The sequence below is a fragment of the Suncus etruscus genome, chromosome 12, assembly GCF_024139225.1.
Source record: "Suncus etruscus isolate mSunEtr1 chromosome 12, mSunEtr1.pri.cur, whole genome shotgun sequence".
Classification (NCBI taxonomy): domain Eukaryota; kingdom Metazoa; phylum Chordata; class Mammalia; order Eulipotyphla; family Soricidae; genus Suncus; species Suncus etruscus.
Window position 1 is genome coordinate 40634199 of NC_064859.1, and position 17782 is coordinate 40651980.

The 17782-nt window shown below is 38.8% G+C and overlaps 1 protein-coding gene across 1 annotated transcript in view; it reads right to left on the minus strand.

The window, feature by feature from the left end:
• Positions 1–17782, minus strand: part of VWA3B (von Willebrand factor A domain containing 3B) — a 240712-nt gene that overhangs the window by 116651 nt on the left and 106279 nt on the right. The window contains exons 10-11 of the mRNA XM_049784589.1: positions 7860–7998; positions 3004–3135 (exon numbers count right to left, since the gene is read on the minus strand). Coding sequence (XP_049640546.1) covers positions 3004–3135; positions 7860–7998 — 271 coding nt within the window. The remainder of the gene's footprint in view (positions 1–3003; positions 3136–7859; positions 7999–17782) is intronic.

Here is a 17782-nt window from a genome sequence, read left to right on the forward strand (position 1 = left end):
GAAAATGGAGCCCACAATGAAAATAACCCAAAAACATGAATGAAAAACAAATGGCCAGCATCATGTCTCCTAAAAAAGCATTGCTGCCAATTCTGAGGACTACACTGCACTGCAGGCAGAGGAACAACTAAATGCAAACTGATTGGATTAATGTTACATATTCCAATTTACAAAGAGGGAGATTTGTTCACTTTTGGGCATAGGAAATATTTATTTCATGAGGGCTGGAAGGACCGGCTCGCGATATGTAGCTCACCACAAAGAGTGGTGAGTGCAGTTAGAGAAATACTAGCATGACAATGTTAATGAGTGAGAGAGGTAGAATGCCTGTCTCAAATACAGGCAGGAGGTGGGTAAGGAGGGAACTGAGGGGCATTGGAGATAGGAAGGTTGCACTGGTAAAGGGAAGTGTTCTTTTTATGACTGAAACTCAACTGCAAACATGTTTGTAATCATTGTGCTTAAATAAAGATATTATTTTTAAAAATATTTATCTCAGATCTTATGTACTACAAATGATGCTCATCTTTTGACAACAAAAATCACAGTATAAAGAAAGAATAAACAATTTACTTCTCAGAAAAAATGTACTAATTGGAAGCAAACTGAGATATAACGCAGATGCTGAAACTAGTGGACATAAAATTTACAAAATATAAAAATCACTTAATGCATTGTAGTCTCTAATGGCAAATTTGAACAGCATTCAAGACCAGGTGGATCCTTTAGTAGAGAGATGGAAATTGCAACAAAAAATACCCCCCCCCAAAAATCACTACACTATTAGGTTGTGTTTTGCCACTGACTTGGTAAAGCACTTGCCTTGCATACAGGAGATCCTGGTTTCAATTCTCTGACCACTTCCAGGAGCAATTCCCAGGTACTGAGCTGAGAGTACCACTGAGCACAACACATAATGCAGACGAGGTCTTTTTTTAATGAGTTCAAATGTTTAAAACAGCTGGAGCAATAGAGCAGTGAGTAGAGAATTTGTCTTGCACACAGTTAGCCTAGGATTGTTTCCTGGCACCACATATGGTCCCCTGAACCCACCAGGAGTGATTACTGAGGACCACCAATTTGTGACTCCCCCAGAAAACAAAGCTGAGAAAGGAATCTATGTAGTTCAACTCCCTGCCCAATACTGTCCATTTCCGCCCAGCATTTATGAGGCATCAACAAAGAGAAGGGAATGAGTGTTGGAGCAGGAAGAAGGAAGGAAGGAAGGAAGGAAGGAAGGAAGGAAGGAAGGAAGGAAGGAAGGAAGGAAGGAAGGAAGGAAGGAAGGAAGGAAGGAAGGAAGGAAGGAAGGAAGGAAGGAAGGAAGGAAGGAAGGAAGGAAAAAGTTCTAACACTTGAATTCTCTATCTCCCTCACTCCAAATCTTGTTTTATAAAGAACCAAGTTCTGTGGGTAGCCCAGTCCATCTCAAGGTCAGCATAGTTCCAGCTTGGCCAATGCTTAGTCATGTTCACTAATGTCCCTTGGGGGTTTCCTGTCAAATCTCAGACTCTCAATGCAAGCTTAAAAATATTTTAAAGTTGGGGCCGGCGAGGTGGCGCTAGAGGTAAGGTGTCTGCCTTGCAAGCGCTAGCCAAGGATCAGGACCGCAGTTCGATCCCCCAGCATCTCATATGCCCCATATGGTCCCCCCAAGCCAGGGGCAATTTCTGAGCCTTAGCCAGGAGTAACCCCTGAGCATCAAATGTGTGTGGCCTGAAAAACCAAAAAAAAAAAAAATTTTTTTTAAAGTCGTGTCTGGAGAGATATCATGGAGGTAAGGCATTTGCCTTGCATGCAGAAGGATGGTGGTTCGAATTCCGGCATCCCAGATTGTCTCCTGAGCCTGCCAAGAGCAATTTCTGAGTATAGAGCCAGAGTTCACACCCTGAGCGCTGCCGGGTGTGAACCAAAAACCAAAAACCAAAAAAAGAAAAAAAAATTTTTTTAAATTGCTTTTGATCTATATCTAATTTTCTTAAGAAGAGCCCTTGGTCTCCATTGTATCTCAAATATCTGCAATGACTCTGTAGTACTGGAATAAGAACATTTTTGGGTTATTTTTTTGGGGGGAGGTCACACCTCATTGCACTCGGGGAGTAAGTTACTCCTGTCTCTGTGCTCAGAAATCCCTCCTGGCAGGCTCGGGGAACCATTTGGAATGCCAGGAATTGAACTGTCTGTTCCCGGTCAGCTATTTGCACAGCAAATGCCCTACTGATGTGCTCTTTCTCGGCCCTGGAAATAAGAACATTTAAAATTAAGGTCATGTCTGAGAGGTGGCGCTAGAGGTAAGGCAACTGCCTTGCAAGCCCTAGCCTAGGAGGAACCACGTTTTGATCCCCCAGTGTCCCATATGGTTCCCCCATGCCAGGGGCGATTTCTGAGTGCATAGCCAGGAGTAACCCCTGAGCATCAAATGGGTGCGACACATGAAAAAAAAAAATAATAATTTAAAAAAATTAAGATCAGACCAAGACAAAAGAAAATTTAAAAACAGAAAACAAGAAATCCTCCCAGGAATCTGCATTAAAAAAGAAGTTGGCATTAAAGTTTTTCCAAAAACAATACAAGTCCCAAGAAATGGTTTCCAAGCCTCCTACATCCCACTGCCTATCCACTCCCCCACTTTCAGTCCTAACTGCTCACATTGTACTGTGCATGTTCACTCACTTGAACAAAGCTCACTGTTAAAAATAGTTGCAATATCATTGGAAACAACAATAAGGTTTAGAATAAATAAGCCAGAATGTCTGAGTACAAAATATTACATTTCAAAATTTGTTTTCATAAAGACTTTGCCAAGGACAGGTCTGGAAATGGGATCTGAAGTTCCTTTGGGAATCGACGTCCAAGGCTAGACATTAAGGATGAGATTGAATTACTGGGAACCAAAATGCCTGGGATTTATAGCATAGTACTTTCTCAACTATTCTATCCCAATGAGTAAGCTCCTTGATGATAAAGTCAGGCTGCTTCTTTCAGTCCATGCTTGTATCATACCTTAATGCCTCTAATCCAGGACTGAGCCTGTTTCAAATTATCTTCATCGATTTCAACAAGTTTTTCCCGCCAAGCAACTGCTTGAGCATCAAACTGCACAAAATTGAATTTCCTTTTGTATTGCAGCTGTTCCTGTAGGAAAAATTATTGTTTAAAACTTCTAAAATGTAAGAAAAGGTTAAGACAGGTCACTGTTTGATTAAATGTAATCACTATGGCACATATTTTCAGATCTAGAAGCTAAATATTTTTGATAAAATCTTTTCTAGCACAGACGCTATCTAGCATATTAAATAAAATATATACACATTTTGAATATTAAACCTTTATATATGTATGCTGAATATATTCCTATATTTATATATACTGAATATTTCCTTTAATAAATAAATTATCACTAAGAAAAGAGCACTGGAGACAGAGTGATAGCACAGTGCATAGGGCATTTGCCTTATATGAGGCCAACCAGAGTTCAATCCCCATGATCCTTTGACCATGCCATGGATTTCTGAGTGCAGAGTCAGGAGTAACCCTTTAGCACTGCCAGATGTGATCTCAAAAACAAAACAAAACAACAACAACAACAACAAAACACTAAATGCAATAGACTTCAAGATTAAGAAAGAAACACTGTCTTTTTTTTTCCTTCTTTTTTTTTTATTTAAACACCTTGATTACATACATGATTGTGTTTGGGTTTCAGTCATGTAAAGAACACCACCCATCACCAGTGCAACATTCCCATCACCAATGTCCCAAGTATCCCTCCTCCCCACCTAACCCCTGCCTGTATTCTAAACAGGCTCTCCATTTCCCTCATACATTCTCATTATTAGGAAAGTTCAAAATGTAGTTATTTCTCTAATTAAACTCATCACTCTTTGTGGTGAGCTTCCTGTGGTGAGCTGGAACTTCCAGCTCTTTTCTCTTTTGTGTCTAAAAATTATTATTGCAAGAATGTCTTTCATTTTTCTTAAAACCCATAGATGAGTGAGACCATTCTGCATTTTTCTCTCTCTCTCTGGCTTATTTCACTCAGCATAATAGATTCCGTGTACATCCATGTATAGGAAAATTTCATGACTTCATCTCTCCTGAGAGCTGCATAATATTCCATTGTGTATATGTACCACAGTTTCTTTAGCCATTCATCTGTTGAAGGGCATCTTGGTTGTTTCCAGAGTCTTGCTATGGTAAATAGTGCTGCAATGAATATAGGTGTAAGGAAGGGGTTTTTGTACTGTATTTTTGTGTTCTTAGGGTATATTCCTAGGAGTGGTATAGCTGGATCAGATGGGAGCTCGATTTCAAGTTTTTGGAGGAATCTCCATATCGCTTTCCATAAAGGTTGAACTAGACGGCATTCCCACCAGCAGTGGATAAGAGTTCCTTTCTCTCCACATCCCCGCCAACACTGTTTATTCTCATTCTTTGTGATGTGTGCCATTCTCTGTGGTGTGAGGTGGTATCTCATCGTTGTTTTGATTTGCATCTCCCTGATGATTAGTGATGTAGAGCACTTTTTCATGTGTCTTTTGGCCATTTCTATTTCTTCTTTGTCAAAGTGTCTGTTCATTTCTTCTCCCCATTTTTTGATGGGATTAGATGTTTATTTCTTGTAAAGTTCTGTCAGTGCCTTGTATATTTTGGAGATTAGCCCCTTATCTGATGGGTATTGGGTGAATAGTTTCTCCCACTCAGTGGGTGGCTCTTGTATCCTGGGCACTATTTCCTTTGAGGTGCAGAAGCTTCTCAGCTTAATATATTCCCATCTGTTAATCTCTGCTTTCACTTGCTTGGAGAGTGCAGTTTCCTCCTTGAAGATGCTTGTAATGTCCTGGAGTGTCTTGCCTATGTGCTGTTCTATATATCTTATGGTTTGGGGGCTGATATCGAGGTCTTTAATCCATTTGGATTTTACCTTCGTACATGATGATAGCTGGGGGTCTAAGTTCAATTTTTTGCAAGCAGCTATCCAATTGTGCCAACACCACTTGTTGAAGATGCTTTCCCTGCTCCATTTAGGGTTTCCTGCTCCTTTATCAAAAATTAGTTGATTGTATGTCTGGGGAAAATTTTCTGAGTATTCAAGCCTATTCCACTGATCTGAGGGCCTGTCCTTATTCCAATACCATGCTGTTTTGATAACTATTGCTTTGTAGTAAAGTTTAAAGTTGGGGAAAGTAATTCCTCCCATATTCTTTTTCCCAATGATTGCTTTAGCTATTCGAGGGTGTTTATTGTTCCAAATGAATTTCAAAAGTGTCTGATCCACTTCTTTGAAGAATGTCATGGGTATCTTTAGAGGGATAGCGTTGAATCTGTATAATGCCTTGGGGAGTATTGCCATTTTGATGATGTTAATCCTGCCAATCCATGAGCAGGGTATGCATTTCCATTTCAGCGTGTCCTCTCTTATTTCTTGGAGCAGAGTTTTATAGTTTTCTTTGTATAGGTCCTTCACATTTTTAGTCAAGTTGATTCCAAGATATTTGAGTTTGTGTGGCACTATTGTGAATGGGGTTGTTTTCTTAATGTCCATTTCTTCCTTATTACTGTTGGTGTATAGAAAGGCCATTGATTTTTGTGTGTTAATTTTGTAGCCTACCACCTTGATATATGAGTCTATTGTTTCTAGAAGCTTTTTGAGAGAGTCTTTAGGGTTTTCTAAGTAGAGTATCATGTCATCTGCAAACAGTGAGAGCTTGACTTCTTCCTTTCCTATCTGGATTCCCTTGATATCTTTTTCTTGCCTAATCGCTATAGCAAGTACTTCCAGTGCTATGTTGAATAGGAGTGGTGAGATAGGACAGCCTTGTCTTGTGCCAGAATTTAGAGGGAAGGCTTTCAGTTTTTCTCCATTGGGGATAATATTTGCCACTGGCTTGTGGTAGATGGCCTTCACTATATTGAGAAAGGTTCCCTCCATTCCCATCTTGCTGAGAGTTTTGATCAAGAATGGGTGTTGGACCTTATCAAATGCTTTCTCTGCATCTATTGATATGATCATGTGGTTTTTATTTTTCTTGTTATTGATGTTGTGTATTATGTTGATAGATTTACGGATGTTAAACCATCCTTGCATTCCTGGGATGAAACCTACTTGATCATAGTGGATGATCTTCTTAATGAGGCATTGAATCCTATTTGCCAGGATTTTGTTGAGGATCTTTGCATCTGCATTCATCAGCGATATTGGTCTGTAATTTTCTTTTTTTGTAGCATCTCTGTCTGGTTTAGGTATCAAGGTGATGTTGGCTTCATAAAAGCTATTTGGAAGTGTTTCCGTTTGTTCAATTTCATGAAAGAGTCTTGCCAGGATTGGTAGTAGTTCCTCTTGGAAAGTTTGAAAGAATTCATTAGTGAATCCATCTGGGCCTGGGCTTTTGTTTTTAGGCAGCCCTTTGATTACCGCTTTAATTTAATCAATGGTGATGGGGGTGTTTAGATATGCTACATCCTCTTCCTTCAACCGTGGAAGATTATAAGAGTCCAAGAATTTATCCATTTCTTCCAGGTTCTCATTTTTAGTGGCGTAGAGTTTCTCAAAGTAGTTTCTGATTACCCTTTGAATCTCTGTCATATCAGTAGTGATCTCTCCTTTTTCATTCCTAATTTGAGTTATCAAGTTTCTCTCTCTCTCTTTCTTTGTTCGGTTTGCCAGTGGTCTATCAATCTTGTTTATTTTTTCAAAGAACCAACTTCTGCTTTCGTTGATCTTTCGGATTGTTTTTTGGGTTTCCACTTCATTGATTTCTGCTCTCAGCTTTGTTGTATCCTTCTGTCTTCCTATTTTTGGCTCTTTTGTTGAGCACTTTCTAGTTCTATTAGCTGTGTCATTAAGCTACTCAGGTAAGCTCCTTCTTCCTTCCTGATGTGTGCTTGCAAAGCTATAAATTTTCCTCTCAGTACTGCTTTTGCTGTGTCCCATAAGTTCTGATAGTTTGTGTCTTTATTGTCATTTGTTTCCAGAAACCTTTTGATTTCCTCCTTGATTTCATCTCGGACCCACTGGTTATTGAGTATGAGGCTGTTTAACTTCCAGGTGTTAAGGTTTTTCTTCTGAGTCCCTTTGGAGTTCACAAATAATTTCAGAGCCTTGTGGTCAGCAAAGGTAGTCTGCAAAATTTCTATCCTCTTGATATTATGGAGGTATGTTTTATGTGCCAGCATGTAGTCTATCCTGGAGAATGTCCCATGTACATTGGAGAAGAATAAAAACTGTCATCTTTTTGGTAAAGCTCCTATTCAGTAACAGACCACACATTTCATCTGTCTTTTACCAAATTACAATTCCTATTCTATTATATATCAAACATTCCCCACAACTATTTTTCATGTTAATTAATACTTGGAACAGTGCTACTGGCTCATGACAATCCAATAATACTCAATTCTGGATAGAATGTAGAAATCAGGAGGTGAAGGAGATGTGCTTCAGTCCACACAACTTAGAGGACCCCTTGGCTCTGCTCCTTCCACATATCAATTCTGGAGCAGAATGCACCAGCCCCAACAATTTGTTTCCTGCTATCAGTGGAAGCAAAAATGAAAACACTAGGCTGAGGATCATCTAGAAAAGAACAAAGGTGTGCACAGATATCAGGAGAGCAAAACCCTAATCTAGAAACTCCCTTCACACCAGGCCTTACAAGATGAACCACCCATGGAAGAACATGCTACAAAGGAGAACTGGAGTTCCCATAGCTGAAAAAGGGAGGGGTCTGAAAATGGCTTCCCTGTGGATTTTTAAAGAAATGCTCAGAGTATACCTCTCAGGGATACAGGTGAGGGTGAGTGGGTGCACTCCTGATATACGTGCCCCCTAAGGAACACTCCGGCCACTCCCCTCTAACCTGGATAAGCTGGATGATCTTGTCCTTCACCAAATCCAGCTTCCCCTGCATTGAGTGCGATGTATCAATAAGGATGTAGATGTAATCAGTGCATACTTTTCCAAAAAGATTTTCACTCCTATTCTGTAACCATTTTATCCTAGACAGAAAATGGGTTGCATAATAAATGGTTAGCATCTGTGCTAATGATCTCACCTTCCTAAAAACTCAGTGAAACAGCTATGCAAGCCAAAACTGTGCTATAGTGTTTGTACACAGTGTTCTGTAACCTTTTAAATTATTCACGGAGAGTTTTCAATGGAAATTCCTACATCCAACTTGGCTCTCTTAGTTACGACCTTCCTCCACTATCCATCATCAATTCAAGTCAAAAGAACTAGTAAATTCAATATGCCATAAATACCACTCCGATATTTTCAAAAGTAAATCACTTCCAGTCATCTAATAAATTGAGGGCCTCAGTTATGACTTCAGCTAATTTATTCATCCAGCTCTAATTACTAAAGTTTAGTTAGTAAAGCCAGTACATTCCTAAAACTTCAATGAAAGTTTGGACAGTATCAAGTCCATATCCCTTTAATAACCAAGCACCAGGTGGCTATATAATTAGGACTACTTCTATAATTCATGTTCAAATATAAATTAACTTCAAAGCTGCAGAGCAACCATATATTCAGAGTTCAGCAAGATCTAAGCAACTAGAATTTACAGGGAAATACTGAAGAGGGGTTTGCTACACAGGAGTTAGAGTGGAAAGAAACAGATGAAGGGATTAAGAGCAATGAAATCTGAAGAGCTGCTGAAGTGTACCTTGGAGATTTCGACCAAGTAATTACCAGGGCACACATGAAAATGATTTTTGAAGTCAGAAAAAAGTGCCAAACAGGAGTAGGCAGATCAACCCCTCAGCTTACAGATCTCTGGAAATAATTTCTCTTCCAACTAGGTAGGAAAAATCTTCCTTAATACCTGAAGCATCAAGCAGAGCATTGCCTTAGTTAATCTTAAACTTGGGGTTTTCTGGAACAATGCAAACATAATTAAAAAAAAAATCCAAGTGGCTAAAGAGATAGCTCAGCAGATTGCAGAAAATGCTTTCTGCATGCAGGAGACCCAGGTTCAATTTCTGGTACTGCATATAGCTATGGTTACCTGAGCACTACCAGCACTACCAAAAGTGGCCCCTGAGCACCAAGCTATAAATAGTCCCTGAGTATTGCACGGTGTGACCCCCAAAACAAAAGGAAAAGGAAAAAGAATCAAAGTTATTCCAAGTCATTTACCTACATATATACAATGCACAAACACACACACACACACAGCACAGTATTAACAGTAAATTAGAAGCTAGAAAGACTTGGAAAAATAAATCACAATAGGAGACAATTCAAAATAAAACACAAAGAAAAAAGGTAAACAATGAACAAAAACAGACATCCATACCCAACTCAGTGAGTCTAATTTGAAATTTGAATCTGAGAATAAAAATATATTTTTAAATATGTTTGAAGAATATTTTTGTCAAATGTCTCTAGTTTTGTTGAAAACAAGATACCTTCACAAACTCAAAGAATCCAAACAGAAAAAATGACTAAACCCACATCAAAGCACATAAGATGGCCAATGAATCCAACAATAAAGATAAAAATCTGAAAAGTCCAGACACCATAAAATGAAATGAAACTTTTTATCAAAATGTATACAAGCTCTCTTGCCGCAAAAACAAGGAAGAGTTTCATTGTAGTGAGATATTAAACTATAAACCTATGCTTCTAACACTTAGATTTAAAAAAAAAAAAAGCTTCCAAAAGTAAAAGTAAATTGGATTTGAGAGATAGTACAGAGATAGTAACACATTTGATTTCCATGTAGTCAACCAAGTTTTAATATCTGACACCCATATGATCCCCTTAGCAATGCCTGGAATGATACCTAAGCACTTAGCCATGACTAAGCTCTGGGTACTATAAGTGTGGCTTATATCCAAATCTCCCAATAAAGTAAAAATAGAGTTTTTTCTGATTAAAAGAGCTGATAAATCATTAAAAAATCTGCACTAGAATTTATCTTTTAATGTATTAAATTAATTTAAATCTGTTTATATTTAAATCTATTTTAGTGGATGATGGATTTATAGTGAACATAAAAGAAAACTGTAGAAAACTAATGGTGAAAAGGGAAATAAAACTTCCAAGAGTCTTCTCCTTTTCCCCCATCCGACTCCCAGAGGGGCCATACCCAGTAGGTACCCAGGAATCCTGCCATTCCAGGTTGTAAGGGACTGACAAGTGTTCAGGAATCACCAGGATCACACATAGCAATGCTGGGCAAAGAATAAAGAGGTGCCAGGGATGTACTCAGGAGTATCCATCCTAAGCAAAGCAAACTGGTAACATATGTCATATAGAGAAAGTGGAACCATAAAAAGTTTTTAAGTTGAAATTGTGAGTGCTGCTTGTGTGTGTCTGTCTCCTCTATAAGCAGTACTTTGCCAAAGTCAGGTCCCCTGTGTGTGACGTCAGGCTGGGAAAATCTATGAAACTACGCTTGCTCAGTGGGGCCCAACGGTGAGAAATTGTGAGTGCTGCCTGTGTGTGTCTGTCTCCTGTCCTGTCGCTTGAACCTCTTGGGAGTGGGCCAAAAAGAGGCTCCAGCAGAGCACGGCCGCAAAAGAATGCCATTAAAACAAGAAGAAAAAATTACACTAAGAACTGTGCTGGAGGCTGAACTCTGCAGGAACTCAGATGCCAGCACTCTTATCTCTGTCCTCTGTGCTGTACTCCATTATTGGCCTGATTTCATCCTGTGTGTGGCTCATCTGCGGAAGGCTCGCCTTCCCTGGAGACTTCCCTGGAGCTGAGCTTACATGCCCAGAAAGGGGAAACCACTGAACTCTGCTGGAACTCAGATGCCAGCACCCCTATCTGCCTGTCTTCTGTGCTGTGCTCCATTTTCGACCTGATTTCATTCTGTGTGTGGCTCATTTGAGGACGGCTCACCTTCCCTGGAGGTGAGTTTACAAGCCCAGAAAGGGTGGAACCAGAGGAGCACAGCTGCTCCGCTTAGCTTCCTGGCCGTGCACATCATTTAGCCAATGAATACAACCACAACACGTAGAAAAACCCACAATAAAAGTATAACAATGGGGAAACAATGCAGGCCAGTGCCAGACATAGAGAATGACAATGGCAACTCTGATGACTTGAACATAACAAACCAACTAGTCAGTCTCTCAGATAAGGAGTTTAGAGTCGCAATATGGAAGATGTTCGAAGAAATCAAAGAAAGTATAGAAGAGAACACTAATAAGAATCAAGAGAATATGAAGATAGAAATCAGAAAACTCCAAATTGAAATTTCAGGTCAAATAATAAATTTCAGGTCTGAAAAATTCAGTAGATGAATTAAAGATTAACATTAAATGAATTAAAGAAAAACATGGTTGAACTTTCCCATGGGTTAACAGCAGCTGAGGACAGAATTAGTACACTGGAAGATGAGATGAATAACAACTCCATACAGCAGAAGAAATTGGAAAAAAAGTCTTAAAGCAAATGATCAAACAATGGAAAAAGTACTCAAAGAATGGGAACAGATGAAAATAGAAGTTTATAATAAGCTCAACAGAAACAACTTAAGAATCACTGGTGTCCCGGAGACCCAGGAAAAAAATCTCCAGGAAGAAACAACGGTCAAGAACATCATTAAAGAAAAACTACCAGAGCTAATGAATACATGCAATCAAATTCTGCATGCCCAAAGAGTACCAACTAAAAGAGACCCCAGAAAAAACACCCCAAGACACATCCTAGTCACAATGATGAATCTCACAGATAGAGACAGAATTCTGAAAGCAGCAAGATCGAAAAGAGAAATTACATTCAAGGGAACATCCTTTAGATTTACTGCAGACCTGTCACCGGAAACACTCAAGGCCAGAAGGAAATGGTGAGACATAGTGACAAAATTCAATGAAATAAATGCTTTGCCTAGAATACTGCGCCCAGCAAAACTCACTTTCAGGTTTGAAGGAACAATACATGGTTTCACAGACAATCAACAGCTCAGAAACTTTACAGACTCAAAACCATTCTTAAAAGAAAAACTGAACAGCCTACTTTAAGACAAGACTGACCAACAGACACAGCAAACTCTGATATAAAGATGGCACTAACTCCCAGGACAATTCTTTCTATCAATGTCAATGGACGAAATGCACCAGTTAAGAAACATAGAGTGGCTAAATGGATCCAAAAACGCAATCCAACCTTCTGCTACCTACAAGAAATGCACCCGAATAGTCAGAACAAACATAGACTCAAAATAAAAGGCTGGAGGAAAATCATCCAAGCAAACAACACCCATAAAAAAGATGGAGTGGCCATAGTAATATCAGATGATGTAAACTTTATACTTATGGAAGTTGTAAGGGACAAAGATGGACATTTTGTATTAATCAAGGGATATGTACAGCAGGAAGAAATCACTCTCCTAAACATATATGCACCGAAGAGGGGCCAGCAAAATATTTAATAAAATTGTTGACAAATCTGAAAACTAATATCAATAACAACACAATAATTGTGGGAGACCTCAACACGGCATTGTCAACATTTGACAGGTCAACCAGACTGAAACCCAACAAGAATATACTAGACCTAAAAAGAGAAATAGAAGAAAGAGGCCTAGTAGATATATACAGGACACTCCACCCCCAGAAGCCTGGATACACATTCTTCTCTAATGTACATGGACATTCTCCAGGATAGACTACATGCTACCACATAAAACATACCTCCATAATATCAAGAGGATAAAAATTTTGCAGGCTATCTTTGCTGACCACAAGGCCCTGAAATTATATGTGAACTACAAAGGGAAACAGAAGAAAAACTTTAATACCTGGAAGTTAAACAGCCTCATACTGAATAACCAGTGGGCCCGAGATGAAATCAAAGAGGAAATCAAAACAATCCTAGAAACAAATGACAATGGAGAAACAAACTATCAGAAGCTATGAGACACAGCATAAGCAGTACCGAGAGGAAAATTTATAGCTTTGCAAGCACACATCAGGAAAGAAGAAGGGGCAAACCTGAATAACTTAATGACGCAGCTCATAGAATTGGAAAGTACTCAACGAAAGGACCCAAAAATAGGGAGACAGAAGGAAATAACAAATCTGAGAGCAGAAATCAATGAAGTGGAAACCTGAAAAACAATCGAAAAGATCAAAGAAAGCAGAAGTTGGTTCTTTGAAAAAATAAACAAGATTGATAGACCACTGACAAAACTAACAAAGAAAGAGAGAGAGAAACTTGATAACTCGTATTAGGAATGAAAAAGGAGAGATCACTACTGATATGGTAGAGATCCAAAGGGTAATCAGAAACTACTTTGAGAAACTCTATGCTACTAAAAATGAAAACTTGGAAGAAATGGATAAATTCTTGGACTCTTAAAATCTTCCACAGTTGAATGAAGAGGATGCAGCATTTCTAAACACACCCAACACTATTGAGGAAATTAAGACAGTAATCAAATGTCTGCCCAAAAACAAAATTCCAGGCCCAGATGGATTTACTAATGAATTCTTTCAAACTTTTCAAGAGGAACTTCTACCAATCCTGGCAAGACTTTTTCATGAATCAAAAAAACAGGAACACTTCCAAATAGCTTTTAAGAAGCCAACATCACCTTGATACCTAAACCAGACAGAGATGCTACCAAAACAGAAAATTACAGACCAATATCGCTGATGAATGTAGCAAGTCAGCCCCTGAAGAGGTTGACTGATGGAGGATGAGGCCTTTTTCTTCCAGCTTGGAGCACGCGTCTGCCACCCTGTCTAGCCCACGGTTCTGAGTTGAAATGGCGGGTAAACAGCTCGCAGACAGTCAGGCTCGTGGAAATATTCGCTTTATTCGGTGGACAAAACTGAAGTCCCAAGACTCAGCTTCAGTTCCAGGCAAAAAGCCCTGGCCTTCCACAGACCCTTGTTTTTATTCCCCAGAATCATGGTGGGATCAGATACCAACCAATGGTGGAAGCAGAATCAGGAACTACCCTAGGGTGGGGGCAGAATGCCAGGTCACACCCTAGGGTAGGGCACAATCACCAATCAGTTCAGGGTGAGTAACATAGTAATCCCCTAAAATATTTACATACACAACAATGAATACAGATGCAAGATCCTCAACAAAATCCTGGCAAATAGGATTCAATGCCTCATTAAAAAGATCATCCACTATGATCAAGTAGGTTTCATCTCAGGAATGCAAGGCTGGTTTAACATCCGTAAATCTATCAACATAATACACAACATCAACAACAAGAAAAATAAAAATCACATGATCATATCAATAGATGCAGAGAAAGCATTTGATAAGGTCCAACACCCATTCTTGATCAAAACTTTCAGCAAGATGGGAATGGAAGGAACCTTTCTCAATATAGTTAAGGCCATCTACCACAAGCCAGAGGCAAATATTGTCCTCAATGGAGAAAAACTGAAAGCCTTTTCTCTAAATTCTGGCACAAGACAAGGCTGTCCTCTCTCACCACTCCTATTCAACATAGCACTGAAAATACTTCCTAATAGCAATTAGGCAAAAAGAGATACCAAGGGAATCCAGATAGGAAAGGAAGAAGTCAAGCTCTCGCTGTTTGCAGATGACATGATACTCTACCTATAAAACCTTAAAGTCTCTACCAAAAAGCTTCTAGAAACAATAGACTCATATAGCAAGGTGGCAGGCTACAAAATTAACATACAAAAATCAATGGCCTTTCTATACACCAATAGTAATAAGGAAGAAATGGACATTAAGAAAACAACCCCATTCACAATAGTGCCACACAAACTCAAATATCTTGGAATCAACTTGACTAAAAATGTGAAGGACCTATACAAAGAAAACTATAAAACTCTGCTCCAAGAAATAAGAGAGGACATGTAGAAATGGAAGCACATACCCTGCTCATGGATTGGCAGGATTAACATCATTAAAATGGCAATACTCCCCAAAGCATTGTACAGATTTAATGTGATCCCTCTAAAGATACACATGACATACTTCAAAGAAGTGGATCAGGCACTTTTGAAATTCATATGGAACAATAAACACCCTAGAATAGCTAAAGCAATCATTGGGAAAAAGAAAATGGGAGGAATTACTTTCCCCAACTTAAAACTTTACTACAAAGCAATAGTTATCAAAACAGCATGGTATTGGAATAAGGACAGGCCCTCAGATCAGTGGAATAGGCTTGAATACTCAGAGAATGTTCCCCAGACATACAATCACCTAATTTTTGATAAAGGAGCAAGAAATCCTAAATGGAGCAATGAAAGCCGCTTCAACAAGTGGTGTTGGCACAACTGGTTAGCCACTTGCAAAAAATTGAACTTAGAACCCCAGCTAACATCATGTACGAAGGTTAAATCCAAATGGATGAAAGACCTCGATATCAGACCTGAAACCATAAGATACATAGAACAACACATAGGTAAAACACTCCAGGACATTGAGACTAAAGGCATATTCAAAGAGGAAACTGCTCTCTCCAAGCAAGTGAAAGCAGAGATTAACAGATGGGAATATATTAAACTGAGAAGCTTCTGCACCTCAAAAGAAATAGCGTCCATGATACCAGAGCCCCCCACTGAGTGGGAGAAACTATTCACTCAATACCCATCAGATAAGGGGCTAATCTTCAAAATATACAAGGCACTGACAGAAATTTACAAGAAAAAAACATCTAATCCCATCAAAAAATGGGGAGAAGAAATGGACAGACACTTTGACAAAGAAGAAATAGAAATGGCCAAAAGACACATGAAAAAATGCTCCACATCACTAATCATTGGGAGATGCAAATCAAAATAACTATGAGGTACCACCTCACACCCCAGAGATTGGCACACATCACAAAGAATGAGATCAAGCAGTGTTGGCGGGGATGTGGGAGAAAGGAACTCTTATCCACTGCTGGTGGGAATGCCGTCTAGTTCAACCTTTTTGGAAAGCTATATGGAGATTCCTCCAAAAACTGGAAATTGAGCTCCCATATGACCCAGCTATACCACTCCTAGGAATATACCTTAGGAACACAAAAATACAATACAAAATTCCCTTCCTGACACCTATATTCATTGCAGCACTATTTACCATAGCAAGACTCTGGAAACAGCCAAGATACCCTTCAACAGATGAATGGCTAAAGAAACTGTGGTACATATACACAATGGAATATTATGCAGCTGTCAGGAGAGATGAAGTCATGAAATTTTTCTATACATGGATGTACATGGAATCTATTATGCTGAGTGAAATAAGTCAGAGAGAGAGAGAAAGACGCAGAATGGTCTCACACATCTATGGGTTTTAAGAAAAATGAAAGATACTTTGCAATAACAACTTTCAGACATGAAAGGAAAAGAGCTGGAAGTAACAGCTCACCTCATGAAGCTCACCACAAACAGGGATGAGTTTAGTTAGAGAAATAACTACGTTTTGAACTATCCTAATAATGAGAATGTACAAGGGAAATAGAAAGCCTGTCTAGAGTACAGGTGGCGGTCGGGTGGGGAGGAGGAAGATTTGGGACATTGGTGATGGGAATGTTGCACTGGTGATGGGTGGTGTTCTTTACATGACTGAAACCCAAACACAATCATGTATGTAATAAAGTTGTTTAAATAAAAAAAAGTGAAAAAAAAGTTTTTAAGTTAAAAAAGGCAGAAAAGTGTTTAACATAAGAAACAGTGAGGCAAATATAATACAAATAGCAATATCTTAGGTTTATATCCAAAGGGGAAAAAAAACACATAAAACATAGGTGATCTTACGACTAATTAAAGGAGGCCTTTTCATCATAAAACAAGGATAGGTAAAAGCAGAAAAGGACAGAAAAAAAATCAAAAGCAGGAATACAGCTGGCAGGGAGTTTGCCTTGCATGTGGCTGACATGGCATATCCTATAGTCCCCCAAGTCCAGAGATAGGAGTAAGCCCCAAGCACTGCCAGGTATGGACCCCCCAAAAAGAAGAATTTAAAGTAAGTTGAGGAGGTTAATTTATATGAGACTAAGTGGATATCAGAACAGAGTTAATATTATCAGAAATTTCAGGGTTATAATAAAGTCAGTTTATCATAACATAATAATTCTAAATGTTCATGGACCTAATAGAACTCAAAATAACTAAAGAAAAAAAACTTACAAAACTGAAAGAAAAAGGACACAACTACTATAAGAAACCTCAATACTCACTCAAAAATATATAAAACAGGTGCTGAAATGATAGCACAGTGGAGAGAAATTTTGCCTTGCACATGGCCAACCTGAATTGGATCCTCAGCATCCCATATGGTGCCTCAACCTGCCAGGAGTAATTTCTGAGGGCAGAGCCAAAAGCAAACCCTGATCACTGCCAGGTGTGGCCCTCAAACAATATGTATATATACATATATATGTTCATCTTAAATTATAATTTTATATATACATATATATGTATATATACATATATGTATGTATATAGGATTTAAAAAATCCCTGTGACAGTAAAAGATTCTTTGAAAGGCTCCATGGGATAGCCAAACTGATTAGAAAATGAATATGACAGGATCATTTATTTATGTTTTTAAGAAATTTAATTAGTAATTAAAAACCTTCCTAAAAACAAAACCCAAAAATTCTTAAACTTGACCTGTGTTTGTTTCTCTGCTATCCCAAGTAAGACTGACATCATTGGGCAATTTCAAAACAGGAGGTACAGTCCCTTGTGATCGGGTAAGAGCCAGCAACCCCACACCTGACTTACACTCTAGTAAGGGGCCACACCATAGTTCCTGAGGCATGCATGCAGGCCACATGACAGAACTACACAACAAATTACAAGCTGCTCTCAGTTATGCTTTCTG